This window comes from Piliocolobus tephrosceles, chromosome 21, assembly GCF_002776525.5.
Source record: "Piliocolobus tephrosceles isolate RC106 chromosome 21, ASM277652v3, whole genome shotgun sequence".
Taxonomy (NCBI): Eukaryota; Metazoa; Chordata; class Mammalia; order Primates; family Cercopithecidae; genus Piliocolobus; species Piliocolobus tephrosceles.
In genome coordinates this window covers 10,722,920-10,737,679 of record NC_045454.1, presented here as the reverse complement: position 1 = coordinate 10,737,679, position 14,760 = coordinate 10,722,920, and the positions used below count along the sequence as shown (strand labels likewise).

The 14,760-nt window shown below is 52.7% G+C and overlaps 1 protein-coding gene across 3 annotated transcripts; it reads left to right on the top strand.

Moving 5' to 3' along the window:
* The first annotated feature begins 221 nt into the window (after positions 1 to 221).
* On the top strand, positions 222 to 2,831 carry INAFM1 (InaF motif containing 1). 3 transcript variants are annotated; one of them, XM_023182510.2, is made up of 3 exons: positions 222 to 314; positions 525 to 574; positions 1,132 to 2,831. In XM_023182510.2, the coding sequence occupies exon 3, from the start codon at positions 1,917 to 1,919 to the stop codon at positions 2,454 to 2,456; it is 540 nt and encodes a 179-aa protein (XP_023038278.1). In that variant the 5' UTR covers positions 222 to 314; positions 525 to 574; positions 1,132 to 1,916; the 3' UTR covers positions 2,457 to 2,831. The 3 variants fall into 3 exon arrangements, with proteins under 3 accessions (XP_023038278.1, XP_023038276.1, XP_023038277.1); XM_023182508.1 differs by having other exon boundaries at positions 307 to 430; XM_023182509.2 differs by lacking the exons at positions 222 to 314; positions 525 to 574 and adding an exon at positions 774 to 930.
* Positions 2,832 to 14,760: the final 11,929 nt, after the last annotated feature.

Sequence of the window (14,760 nt, the reverse complement as noted above, 5' to 3'; positions counted from 1 at the left end):
CCGAGCCCCTCTCCACCTACACTTCGTAGGAGTAAGATTTCGAATCTCAGATGGCCTCCTCTCCCCGCACAGTGGGATTAGGATTTGGGGGGCAGAGCCGAGGAAGGACTGGTTAGAACAGCAGGCGTTGGCGAAGGAAAGGGGAGGGCGGGTCCTCTCGGACTGGCTTGGTGGAGGTTGGTGAAGGCCGTGAGATGGGGCGGGGGTGGGAGAGGACAGTTTGCAGCGGTGCGTGGCGCGGGGGCCTAGGCGCTCTGTCTTGGGCCACGTGTTTGTCGGGAGACAGAGCTCACCACACCTGCGTTTCCTCGCTTGTAAACAGGGTTATGTTGTTGGGGGTGTTTGCTGCTGCGTGGGTCCGCTGAGAGGATTAGTCTAGGCTGTGTAAACCGCTTAGCGCCAAGCCGGCTGTGGCAAGGGCTCGAACGGGGTGAGGGGCGTGGCTAGGCGGGGCAGTGGTCCTGGGCCTGGGGGGAGGTAGGAAGACTGCTTCCCTCCACTGACTCAGCCCCTTCTCTCCTCAGAGGCGGGCCCCGAGGGCCAGGAGACGGCTGAGATCACCGACTTCCAGAGGGTGCGTTTCTGCAAGGTGGTGGCGGCCCCTCCGCCGCCGGGGGCCGCTCGCTGACCGCGCCCGCCGGGCCGCGGCCTCCGCGCTCTGCACTAACCTCCCATCGCCTCGCTCCTCTGTCCTCTGCTTCTGCCACACTCCAGCCAGGAGAGGGTTAAATGTAAGGGGGGAGGAGCCAGGGCCTGCGAGCCGGGGGGTGGGGGGGCCAGGGCAGTAGTCGGTGCAGGCCCCACCAACGGGGGACGTCGCGGTACCGGGACGGCTGGGACGCTTCCGCGTTAGCCTCCCATGGAGGCCCTGGGCGGCTCGGGCCGAATCTCCCGCCTCCAGGATTGCATCCGAGGCCTGGCAGATAGCCGGTGACTCTTCCGAAGGGCTTGAATTACTCGGGCAACAGCCTTGTCCTATTAAATGCAGTGCTTCCGCTCACCCTTGAACTGTGTTTCTGGCGGGGGCAGGCTGGGTCGCTGTGCTTGGCGGGCTTTTCCGTGTTGGAAGAGGCGGGAGGAAGGAGTCTTCCTCCACCCTTCTGATCCGTCTTCCCTCCCCCCCTCCCGCAGGCCTCCCCGAATTCCTGAAGACGCTGCTGGGAGGGGACTGAAGCTTCCCCGCCTTGATGGGGAGGGGGCGTCAGGAGGGGTTTATCTGGATTTCCAGGCTGTGTTCTCTTCCCCAGAGCCTAGTCTGGACCCCTTGGCTCTAGGGAGAAGACGGTGGGGGAGGAGCTGGGACAAGGGGCGCGATTGCTGTGAGGGGCGGAGTGGAACTTCGGGGTCTGAGGTGCTGAGCGACCTGAAAGGGGGCTGAGCGTGTGCTGGAGGAGGTGGGTCCCGCAGGGGCGGGGCCGGAATGCCGACAAGCGGTGTTAGGGCGGGGGGCGGGGTCGGCGCGCGCGGGTGGGGCTCTTGCCACGGTCATGGGGCGGGGCCGTCCGCGGGGGCGTGGTCGGGGTGCCGCGCGCGCCGGAGCCCGCGGAGGAGGAGAGCGGGGACTCCTGACAAGACTGTGGGAGCCAGAGGGTAGCACGCGGGGCTCGAGCGCTGGAGTAGACAGTCTGACAGTCAGCGAGAGATACTGGCTGCGGCAGAGGGCGGCCTAGGGCTCCAGGCAGGGCTTGAGCGGGATAAGGGGGCGGGCTCCGAGGCAGGGTAGACGCCTGGGCTGAAGTCCGAGTCTGGGAAGAGAACGGGGTTGTGGTAGGAGGAGGCGGTGATAGAGGTGATGGGGCTAAGTACGGGGGCGGGGCTGGAGCGAGGGGGGCGGGGATAGCGCCTTCGCCGGTGGGTGGTTGGGCGGAGGCTGGAGGGGGTGGGCCTAGGATGCGGAGGCGTGTGGGGGCGTGACCATGCCTGGCGGGGGCGGGGTCGGAGGCGGGCATTTTAGAGCGCGGGGCGGTCCTGCGGGGTGGGGGCGGGGCCTGTGCGGGCCGCGGCGCGGAGCCGAGTGGGTTGCGGGGATGCGGGGGACCAGCTGCGTGGGCGGCGGCGCCGAGAGCCCCGGCGGCGCGGGGCTGAGCGAGGGCCCACGGGGGCGTTGGCTGCGCTTGGCCCCAGTCTGTGCTTACTTCCTCTGCGTCTCGCTGGCTGCCGTGCTGCTCGCTGTGTACTACGGTCTCATCTGGGTACCCACGCGGTCCCCCGCGGCGCCCGCCGGCCCGCAGCCCAGCGCGCCGTCCCCTCCGTGTGCCTCCCGCCCGGGCGCGCCGCCTGTCCCGGTGCCCGCCGCTGCCTCCGTCTCCTGCCTCCTAGGAGTCCCCGGCGGGCCCCGACCCCAGCTCCAGCTGCCGCTGAGCCGCCGCCGCCGCTACAGCGACCCTGGCCGCCGCCCGAGCCACCAGACAGCCAGAGAGACGCCAGAGGCCGCGGAGGGTCGAGGACCCGGGTAACTCTCCCTTCCACTCCAACCTGCGTTGCCAGCCCTCAAGAGCTCTGTGCTCCACGCCGAGGATGCACCGTCTCCGGATGGGTCCGGCCTCTTTCCTAATGACATCGCCCAGCGTCTCTGGAGCTGTCATCCCGCGGAATGGGGGCTCAGGGGGTGTCGGCTCGGGGCCTTGCCTCTTGCAGCTCCTCTGTGGGCAGATCGAGTCCTCCACCATCAGGAAGATCCCATTCTGAGCTCTCTCTCCTGCTCCTCTTGCTGTGGGATGCTGAGCACAGAGCCCACAGCCCATCTGCCTCCTTACCTCCCTGAATCTGTGTCCATCTGCAATAAACCACAGCCTCAGCTGCCTCGTGCTGTGTCTGTCCTGTTGTCTGCAGAGATGCCTCCCCTCCCAAGTTTGTGTGGGGAAGACCTTCCTGGGTGTGGCCTTTGTCTCTCTTGTCCCGGATGGGCTGTTCTCCTTCCTTAAGGTGCTCTTCTCTTTTTGGTGGGAGTAGGAAGAAGCTTAGCAGCAGCAGGGCCTTTGAAGGTCAGACAGTGGGAAGGGCTTCCAAGTTTTTTGTGTGCTTGGAGCAAAGGACAGATGTCTCTGGAGAGAAGCAGAGTGCCCTCGTGTTACAGCGCAGGAGACAAGAGGAGGAGTGGGTGATTTAGGACAATAGCTGGGGTTCTGGGAATTGCTGTTGGTGTAATTATCATGTCAGGGACAGAGGCTAAAAAACTCGGAGATCTCAGTTGGCTGCCGAGAGGGAATGATGCTGGCCCCCTTCCTGCCATCAGAGAGATGAGAATGGATGGTGGTGGCGGTGGTGTTGCTTCTCAACCTGTCTGGGAATCTCAGAGCCAATTACCAAAGCGCTGTGCTGCCTTGGAAGACCAGTGCAGCCTCTCTGGCCTGCGGCCCTGCTAGGAAACCTAGACCAGGAAACTGAGGTCTAGCTTCTGGGCAAGGAGTCCGAGGTGGGGAGGCCATGTTCCATCCTGGAAGACTGAGGCCTGATTCTGGGCAGGGCCTGGGAGCTGACATGCAGGCAACTGGTCCCTTTCCAGCCTCCCCGCTTGAGCTGGAGGCCTTCCCAGGAGAGTGAAGCTGAGCCTTTTCTCTCACACTGTGGCTCCTGGAGATCTGTGGAGGTGGTTCCTTAGGAAGGTCAGCTACTCTGCTTACCTCCCCTTAGCCCACCACCATTCCCCAGAGGGGGTCTGTGGACGGAAGGGGAATCCAGAAAGCCAGCACTGCTTTATAGTCAGCATAGGTGATAGGGGCACTGACTGGGGCAGGACTACTCGGGTTCAAGTTCCAGCTCCTCTCATTACAAACTGTGTGACTTTGGGCAGGTCACTCGACTTCTGTGTTTCGTTTCTTTTCTTTTTGTTTTTGATATGGAGTCTCGCACTGTTACCCAGGCTGGAGTGCAGTGGCATGATCTGGGCTCACTGCAACCTCCGCTTTCCAGGTTCAAGTGATTCTCCTGCCTCAGCCTCCTGAGTAGCTGGGATTGCAGGTGCCTGCCACCACACCCAGCTAATGTTTTTTGTATTTTTATTTTTTATTATTTAATTTTTATTTTTATTTTGAAAGAAGTCTCACTCTTGTCCCCCACGCTTGAGTGCAATGGCTCGATCTCTGCTCACTGCAGCTTCCACCTCCTGGGTTCAAACAATTCTCCTGCCTCTGTCCCACAAGTAGCTGGGATTAAGGCCCCTGTCACCATGCCTGGCTAATTTTTGTACTTTTTAGTAGAGATGGAGTTTCACCATGTTGGCCAGGCTTATCTTGAACTCCTGACCTCAGGTGATCCGCCTGCCTCGGCTTCCCATACTGCTGGGATTATAGGTGTGAGCCACTGCACCCGGCTTTTTTTTGTATTTTTAGTGGAGACAGGGTTTCACCATGTTGGCCAGGCTGGTCTCGAACTCCTGACCTTGTGATTCGCCTGCCTGGGCCTCCCAAAATTCTGGGATTACAGGCGTGAGCCACTGCGTCTGGCCTCTGTTTCTTTCTTTTTTTTTTTTTTTTGAGGCGGAGTCTCGCTCTGTCGCCCGGACTGGAGTGCAGTGGCCGGATCTCAGCTCACTGCAAGCTCTGCCTCCCGGGTTTATGCCATTCTCCTGCCTCAGCCTCCGGAGTAGCTGGGACTACAGGCGCCCGCCACCTCGCCCGGCTAGTTTTTTTGTATTTTTTTAGTAGAGACGGGGTTTCACCGTGTTAGCCAGGATGGTCTCGATCTCCTGACCTCGTGATCCACCCGTCTCGGCCTCCCAAAGTGCTGGGATTACAGGCTTGAGCCACCGCGCCCGGCCTCTCTGTTTCTTTTTTTAAAAAAGTTTGTTTATATAAATTTTTTGAGACAAAGTCTTGCTCTTTTGCCCAGGCTGGAGTGCAGTGGCATGATCTCTGCTCACTGCAACCTCTTCCTCCTGGGTTCAAGTGATTTTTCTGCCTCAGCCTCCCGAGTAACTGGGATTACAGGTGCCTGCCACCACACCCGGCTGATTTTTGTGTTTTTAGTAGAGACGAGGTTTTGTCGTGTTGGTCAGGCTGGTCTCAAACTCCTGACCTAAGGTGATTGGCCCACCTTGGCCTCCCGAAGTGTTGGATTACAGGCGTGAGCCACTGTGCCCAGCCTTAAAATTTATTTGAATTTTTAAAACTTTTTTTTTTTTTTTTTTAATAGAAATGGGGTCTCACACTATGTTAGCCAGGGTGGTCTTGAACTCCTGGGCTTAAGTGATCTTCTTGCTTTGGCTTCCCAAAGCCCTGGGATTATGGGCACGAGCCACCGTGCCTGGCCCTGCCGCTGTAGTTCTGTAGAATGAAGATGCTAATGGTACTTGCTTCATAGACTTGCTCTGAGGAATAAATAAACTGGTGATCTCAAGCCCTGAGAACGATGTCACATGTTCTCTCTCTCCACTGCCTCTGTCCCTCAGAGTTTAAAAGCCCCAGCTGGGATCCTCTGGGGATAGCAAGTCAGTCCAAAGCCCTGGCCACCAGCAAATGGTGAGTTTGAGGGGGGCTTTCTCCATTTCGGTTCCCACTGGCCCCCCTCTCTTTGGTTTTCATCTCTCTTCTTCCAGCCCCATTTTTTTCCTACTCTTTCATTTCCTTGTTTCTGTGTGTCTGGCTCTTTTCTCTTTCTGAGTTTGTCTCTCTGCATCTCAATCTTTCTGTGTCCTGTGTGTGTCTCTGGTGTTTCTTGGTATTGTTTCTCTCTCCCACTCTGTATCTCTCTGACTCATTCTGTCTCCTCCCTATTCCTCTCTGTCCCCAGCTCGTTCTCTCTCTCTCTCTTTTTTTTTTTTTTTTGGAGACGGAGTCTTGCTCTGTCCCCCAGGCTGGAATGCAGTGGTGCTGGGATTACAGGTACGCACCACCACGCCTGGCTGATTTTTGTATTTTTAGTAGAGAGAGGGTTTCACCAGGTTGGCCAGGCTGGTCTTGAACTCCTGACCTCAAGTGAGCTGTCCACCTCGGCCTCCCAAAGTGCTGGGATTACAGGCGTGCGCTGCTGTGCCCAGCCCCAGCTCATTTTCTTTCTTCTTTTCTCCACACTTATCTCACCCCAACACGTTCTTCCACGTGGGTCCCCTTCCCCTGCCCCCGTGCCCCACAGCTTCCCGTTCCCTAGTCGCAGTGTCCCCCGTCTCCTTTCCTTTATCTCTTCCTTTTCTCCTCCTGTTTCTCTTTTGATCTCCATTGTTTAATCTTTCTTTTAACAAATATTTTTTGAGGCCGGGCACAGTGGTTCTTGCCTGTAATCCCAGCATTTTGGGAGGCCAAAGCTGGAGGATCACTTCAGGCCAGAATTTAGAGACCAGCCTGTGTAACACAGCAAGACTTCATCTCGACAAAAAATTAAAAAATTAGCTGGGTGTGGTGGTGCATACCTGTAGTCCCAGCTACTCAGGAGACTGAGAGGAGAAGACTGCTTGAGTCCAGCAGGTCGAGGCTGCAGTGAGCTATGATTGCACTGCTGCACCCCAGCCTGGGAAACATCAAGACCCTGTCTCTAAAAAACTTAAAAAAAAAAAAAACCCAAAACCCATTTTTAGAATTTTTAAAACATTTTTTGAATTTTTTTGAATAATTTAAAAATTATTTCTCGAATATCTGCTGTGTGCCAAAGCTTATTTTAAACACTGGAGACCCAGGAGTGAATAAAACAGGCAAAAATTCGGCTCATGCCTGTAACCCCAGCACTTTGGGAGGCCAAAGCAGGAGGATCACTTGAGGTCATGAGTTTGAGACTATCCTGGACAACATAGTGAGATCCTGTCTCTACAAAAAATACAAAACTTAGCTGGGCATGATGGTGCATGCTTTGTACTCCCAGCTACTCGGGAGGCTGAGGTGAGAGAATTGCTTCCTGGAAAGTCAAGGTTGCACTGAGCTGCGACTGCACCACCGCACTCCAGCCTGGGCAAGAGAGCAAGACCCTGTCTCAAAAAAATTCCTGCTCTCAATGGAACTGAATATTAGTGGGGACACAGACAAGAAATACGATTAATGGCTGGGCGAGGTGGCTCACGCTGTAATCCCAGCACTTTGAGAGACCTAGGAGGGCGGATCACCTGAAGTCAGGAGTTCCAGACCAGCCTGGCCAACATGGTGAAACCCCGTCTCTACTAAATACAAAAATTAGCTGGGTGTGGTGGTGGGCACCTGTAATCACATCTACTTGGGAGGCTGAGGCAGGAGAATTGCTTGAATCCAGGATGGGGAGCTTGCAGTAAGCCGAGATCGCACCACTGCACTCCAGCCTGGGCGACAGAGTGAGACTCTGTCTCAAAATAAATAAATAAATAAAATTCCCGCTCTTAATGAAACTACATATTAGTGGGGACAAAGACAAGAAAAGTGATTAATAACTTTGAGTGAGGACCGGGCGCGGTGGCTCAAGCCTGTAATCCCAGCACTTTGGGAGGCCGAGACGGGCGGATCATGAGGTCAGGAGATCGAGACCATCCTGGCTAACACGGTGAAACCCCATCTCTACTAAAAAAATACAAAAAACTATCCGGGCGAAGTGGCAGGCGCCTGTAGTCCCAGCTACTCGGGAGGCTGAGGCAGGAGAATGGCGTGAATCCGGGAGGTGGAGCTTGCAGTGAGCTGAGATCGGGCCACTGCACTCCAGCCTGGGAGACAGAGCGAGACTCCGTCTCAAAAAAAAAAAAAAAAAAAACTTTGAGTGAAAGCAGGGTAAGGGTGATGGGAATGCTGGAGGGGCTGGTTACTGGGTAGAAGTCCAAGGCAGGTGAGGACGAGGCTGGCAGGTCTCTGGCGGCTGAGGAAACGGTAAGTACAAAAGTCTTGAGGGTGGTGTGCCTGGCTTGTTCAAGGAACAGCAAAGAGGCCAGAGTGGCTGAAGCAAGAGGGAGTGGGGGAGAGCAAGAGGAGGAGGTGAGGCAAGAGAGGACAGGCAGCTTGATCAGGGCCTCATGAGCAGTGGCTCACCCCTGTAAACCCAGCACTTTGGGAGGCTGAGGCGGGTGGATCATGAGGTCAAGAGAGAGATATATATATACACACACACACACACACATACACACACAACACAGATTTTGTTTGGTGGTTCCTCCATAAATCAAACACAGATTATCAGGCGGGGCATGGTAATTCACGCCTGTAATCTCTTACACTTTGGGAGGCTAAGACAGGAGGATCGCTTGAGTCCTGGAATTCAAAACCAGCCTGGACAACATAGGGAGATCCCATCTCTAAAAAAAATTAAAAATTTAGCCAGGCATGGTGGTGGTGCACACCTGTAGTCAGTCCCAGCTCCTTGGGAGGCTGAGGCAGGAGGATCGTTTGAGCCCAGGAGTTGGAAGCCGCAGGGAGCTATGATTGCATCACTGAGCTCCAGCCTGGGCAACAGAGCGAGTCTCTTCCTAAAAAAAAAAAAAAAAAAAGTTCAAACAAAATACTGTACATGCATGTTCATAGCAGCACTATTCGCAATAGCCAGAAAGTGGAAGCAACCCTAATGTCCATCAACAAATGAATGGATAAACAAAATGTGCAAAATGGGGCCTATCCATACAGTGGATTTTTTCTTTTCCAAGACAGAGTCTTCCTCTGTTGCCCAGGCTGGAGTGCAGTTGTGTGATCTCAGTTCACTGCAACCTCCACCTCCTGGTTCAAGCAATTCTCCTGTCTCAGCCTCCCAAGTAGCTGGGATTACAGGTGTGCACCACCACGCCCAGCTAATTTTTGTGTTTTTAGTAGAGACAGGGTTTCACCATGTTGGCCAGGCTGGTCTCGAGCTCCTGACCTCAGATGATCCACCCGCCTCGGCCTCCCAAAGTGCTGAGATCACAGACGTGAGCCACCACGCCCACCATGCCCAGCCCTGAATATTCACATTTTTTGCTGCAAAAATATTACCACGTCTGATGGGAGAGAAGGGGGCGCCTGCATCAGGCCTCTGAGAGTGTTACATAATGTATGGTATTCGCTCAAAATTGCCTTTCTAAAATTGGAACAATTCTGAGTTCTGCAACTCATCTGTCCCCAAGGACTTCTGCTAAGGGCTTGTGGACCTGTAATTTGGCCCACTGCCAAACCTAGATTCATCTTAATTATTTGCTCAACATTTATTTAATGGCTCAGGGAAAAAAACTAACTCTCTGTTACAATTTTTTAAAAGTAGAGAATGACGTTCATTTAGTAAGTTCTCATTGTCAATGACATGCTATTTTTAGCAACGTGTGGTTATGCGAATGTGTGTTTGTGTTTGTGATGGCTTGGATGAGTGTGTCTGTGAGAGTGTGTTTTTGTGTGACAGTCTGTGCATGTGTGTCTTGAGTGTGTGAATGTGTGTGTGTGTTTCAGTGTGTATGTGATTGGGTGTATAAAAGTGTGTTTGCTCCTCTAATCGCAGCACTTTGGGAAGCCGAGGTGAGAGGATTGCTTCAGCTCGAGTTCAAGACCAGTCTGGGTAACGTAGCAAGACCCCATTTCTACAAAACATTAAAAGATTAGCGGAGTGCGGTGGCGTGCACCTGTGGTCCCAGCTACTCTCCGAGGCTGAAGCAGGAGGATCTCTTGAGCCTAGGAGGTCAAGGCTGCAGTGAACTATCTAAATAGCACCGCTGCACTCCAGCCTGGGCGGCGACAGAGCAAGATCCTGTGTCAAAAAAAAAGAAAGAAAGAAAGAAAAAGAAAAGTATGCATGCATGTCTAGTTGAGTCTGTGTGTGACTGTACGTTGTGTGCGACTGTGGGTCTGTGTGTGTGTGTGCGTGTGTGAGAACGTGCATGAGAAGAGGCATGGTGCAGGGTTTAAAGTTTATATATTGAAGGAAAGTTCTCATTTCAGGCGACATCTGTGCCCTCGGCAATTTCAGGGGACTCCACAAAATCAGCAAATATTGTGCTGTCAAGCAATACCTTTTATGTCCACTAGAGGCCGCCTGTCTGCTTTGAGCAGAGGAAACTAATCTGTATTTTTGCATTTAGTTGCTGGGAGTTTGCAGACACTTGCAGAGATGTGGGAGGTAGGAGTGTGGGGATGAGGGGTGGAGATGTGTGTGTGTGTGTGTGTGTGTGTGTGTGTGTGTAGTTTAGTCATTGCCTTACCTCAGCTGTACATAGAGCAGCCATCCTCAAACTTACTGGTCTCAAGACTCTTTCATTCTTTTTTAAAACAGGGTCTTGCCCTATTGCCCAGGCTGGAGTGCAGTGGCCTGATGATGGTTCACTGCAGCCTTGAACTCCTGGGCTCAAGCGATCCTCCCATTTCAGCCTCCCAAGTAGCTGGGACCACAGGCATGCACCACTATGTCTGGCTAATTTTTAAAACATTTAGTAGAGATGGGGGTCTTGCTGTGTTGCCTGGGCTGGTCTTGAACTCCTGGACTGAAGCCATCCACCTGTCCCAAAGTGCTGGGATTGCAGGCGTGAGCCACCACACCTGGGTGAGATGAATACTATTATAAAAGAGCACGTTCAGCCCCCTCTTGCCTCTTTGCCCTTCTGCTGTCTTGAATTGCTTGAACCCAGGAGGTGGAGGTTGCCGTTAGTGGAGATCGCGCCACTGCACTCCAGCCTGAGCGATAGTCTCAAAAACCGAAAACAACAACAAAAAGGCACTAATTCCAGAAGGCCCCGCCTCCCAAGTATCATGGCGAACCCCATCTCTACTAAAAATACAAAAATTAGCTGAGCATGGTGGCGGGCACCTGTAATCCCAGCTACTCAGGAGGCTGAGGGAAGGGAATCGCTTGAACCTGGGAGGCAGATGTTGCAGTGAGCCAAGATCATGCCATTGCACTCCAGCCTGGGTAACAAAAGCAAAACTCCGTCTCAAAAAAAAAACAAAAAACAAAAAAAAGATAAAATAAATAAACAATCTGGATATGACTTCTTCAAAGGTCTGGCCTCAAAATATTTTTTGACCTTTAGCCAACTTCTCTCTCTCTCTCTCTCTCTCTCTATATATATATATATATAGCCAGCCTATATAAATATTATCAAGATTTCTTTGGGCTGGATGTTGTGGCTCTTGCCTGTAATCCCAGCAATTTGGGAGGTGGAAGTGGGAGGATGGCTTGAGCCTACGAGTTTGAGACCAGCGTGACCAAAATAGTAAGACCCCATATGTACTTCTTTTAACCAAATTTGTATTTTGTTAATAAAGAATATTTCTGGCCAGGTGTGTTGGCTCACACCTATAATCCTATCACTTTGGGAGGCTGAGGTGGGCATATCACCTGAGGTCAGGAGTTTGAGACCAGCCTGGCCAACATGGCAAAACCCTGTCTCTATTAAAAATACAAAAATTACCTGGGCGTGGTGGCAGGCACCTGAAATCCCAGCTACTTGGGAGGCTGAGGCAGGAGAATCAGTTGAATCCGGGAGGCGGAGGTTGCAGTGAGCTGAGATCGCACCACTGCACTCCAGCCTGGGAAACAGAGTAAGACTCCATCTCAAAATAAAAAAATAAAATTGTTTGGAAATTCTTACCATCTCAAACCAAGTGAGAGAAAGTTCTAGAAAACTTGGCATGTTTTCCCTGGAGTTTGGAGGACATGATGATAGCATTGTAGAGCTCTGATAATTTTTTTTTTTTTTTTTTTTAATGAAGTCTCACTGTCGCCCAGGCTGGAGTGCAATGGCATGATTTTGGTTCACTGCAACCTCTGCCTCCTGGGTTCAAGCGATTCTTCTGCCTCAGCCTCCCGAGTAGCTGGGATTACAGTTGCCTGCCACCACGCCCGGCTAAGTTTTTGTATTTCTAATAGAGATGGGGTTTCTCCATGTTGGTCAGGCAGGCCTGGAACTCCCGACCTCAGGTAATCCGCCCACCTTGGCCTCCCAAAGTGCTGGGATTGCAGGCGTGAGCCACCGCGCCGGTCCTGCTTTTTTATTAAAAGGAAGCTGTCTCTGAGGTGTCAGACCAGTAAAGGGTCTTGTAAGTCTCCAAAGGTTCAGAAATTGTGGTTGTGCTCCATGAACACAACCTTCAGTGAGAAGCTTTTTATTCAGATTGTCCATCTGTCATGGTAATTTGTTGCCCTGGTCCTAAAGTTGTGATTGAAATTGAGTTTTTCCTTTAAGGCTGTACTGGGCATTTGTCACTTTCAGTTGCCCTGGCAACAGCACACCCTCCCTACACTGAATAATACTGATGGTATAAAAAAAACACGTTCGGCTGGGTGCGGTGGCTCATGAGTGGACATGGTGAAACCCTGTCTCTACCAGAAATACAAGAAATTAGCCCAGTGTGGTGGCACATGCCTGCAGTCCCAGCTACTTGGGAGGCTGAGGCAGGAGAATCGCTGGAACCCAGGAGGCAGAGGCTGCAGTGAGCCGAGATGGCATCACCGCACTCCATGCTGGGCGACAGAGCAAGACTCTGTGTCAAAAAAACCCAAAAAACAAAAAACATGCAAATAAAGTAAAAAGTGATAGGTGGGAAGGCCACCTGTCAGCCGTTGAGCTCTACTATCAGAGAAGGTCTGGGGAAGAATTGGGAGGGGCCATGAAGGATGAGGCCCGGAGTGTTATATGTGTTATGCATAGTAGCAGGTACTGGTTAGTGTGAGATAAGCTGCTGTAACAAATAGACCCCCCAAGCCAACAGTGGCTTAAAGAAGAGAGTTTATGGCTGGGCAAGGTGGTTCACGCCTGTAATCCCAGCGCTTTGGAAGGCCGAGGTGGGAGGATAGTGTGAGTCCAGTCACTTGAAACCAGCCTAGGCAACATAGCAAGACCCTATCTCTATAAGAGAAAAAGTTTTTAAAAATTAGGTGGGTTCGGTGGTGTGTGTCTGCAGTCTCAATGTCGGGGCTTAGCCTGGGAGGGTTCTTGACTTTACCCATGTAAGAATTCAAGGGTGAGCCAGTGTGTTATTTTTTTTCCTTCTTCTTTTTTTTTTTTTTGAGATGGACTCTCGCTCTGTCACCCAGGCTGGAGTGCAGTGGCGTGATCTCACTGTAAGTGGCATGATCTCACTTACTCACTGCAAGCTCCGCCTCCCGGGTTCACACCATTCTCTTACCTCAGCCTCCCGAATAGCTGGGACTACAGGTGCCCGCCACTATGCCTGGCTAATGTTTTGTATTTTTAGTAGAGATGGGGTTTCACCATGTTAGTCAGGTTGGTCTCGATCTCCTGACCTTGTGATCCACCCGCCTCGGCCTCCCAAAGTGCTGGGATGACAGGCGTGAGCCACTGCGCCTGGCCTTCTTTTTTCTTTTTTGAGACAGAGTCTTGCTCTGTCACCCAGGCTGGAGTGCAGTGGCATGATCTCTGCTCACTGCAACTTCCACTTCCCGGGTTCAAGTGATTCTTGTGCCTCAGCCTCCCAAGTAGCTGGGACTACAGGCATGTGCCACCATGCCTGGCTAGTGTTTTGTAGAGGTGGAGTTTTACCGTATTGCTGGCTGGTCTTGAATTCCTGACTTCAAATGATCCACCCACCTCGGGCTCCCAAGGCGCTGGGATTACAGGTGTGAGCCACTGTGTCTGGCTCAGTGGTGTTACATAGCAACTTTTACCGAAGCCTCAGTGCACAGCTGCAGTAGAGGGACTGGTCCTTGCAGAGAGGGGCTACTTCATAGGCAGTGTGCCCAGAGGAGCAGCTCGGAGGCAGCACTGCTGTCATATTTACACCCACTTTTAATTATATGCAAATCAAGGGGCAGTTTATGCAAAAATTTAGGAGGAGGGTGGTAACTTCCAGTCACCAGGTCATTGCCATGGAAAGCTGTGCTAACGTCCGAGTGTTGCCATGGCAAAGGTAAACTGATATGGCACACTGGTGGGCGTGTCTTATGGAAAGCTGCTTCTGCCCTAGACCTGTTTCAGCCAGTCGTCAGTTTGGTCCCATGTACAAGCCCCGCCTCCTACCTCAGTAGGGTAGGGCACTGGGCAGAACTGCAGGATTCCCATTGTGGGCCCCAGCTGCTGGAGGACGTTTCAAACACACAGTGATGGGGAAGGGAAGATGCTGCGTTGAAGGTAAGGACCCAGTCCTAGCAGGTTCATCACCCGCTGACTAAAGAGTTCTTGGGCCCTGAATAATCGGCAGCAGCGGCCAGGTGGTACACGCTATGGGCCTTGGGTGAGACTCAAACGTGATGGCTTCAGGTGGAACCTGGCACATTCTCAGCTGTGGTGGCTACATAGGAGAGACTCCTTCTGCTTGAGAAAGCAGAGAGGCCAGGCGTGGTGGCTCACGCCTGTAATCCCAGCACTTTGGATCAAGTGGATCACCTGAGGTCAGGAGTTTGAGACCAGCCTGGTCAACACGGTGAAACCCTGTCTCCATTAAAAATACAAAAATTAGCCGGGCGTGGTGGGGGTGGGAGGGCGCATGTAATTCCAGCTACTCTGGAGGCTGAGGCAGGAGAATCGCTTGAACGTGGGAGGCAGAGGCTGCAATGAGTCCAGTTCACGCCATTGCACTCCAGCCTGGATGACAGAGTAAGACTGTCTCAAAAAAAAAAAAAAAAGAAAAGAAAAGAAAAGAAAAGGGAAGACTGGGCGTGGTGGCTCACGACTGTAATACCAGCACTTTGGGAGGCTGAGGTGGGTGGATCATCTGAGGTCAGGAGTTCAAGACCAGCCTGGCCAACATGGCAAAACCCTGTTTCTACTAAAAATATAAAAATTAGCCAGGTGTGGTGGCGGGTGCCTGTGTCCCAGCTACTCGGGAGGCTGAGGCAGGAGAATCGCTTGAATCTGTGAGGTGGAGGTTGCAGTGAGCTGAGATTGTGCCACTGCTCTCCAGCCTGGGCAACAGAGCGAGACAATGTCTCAAAAAAAAAAAAAAAAAAAAAAAAAAGGCCACGCTGTGG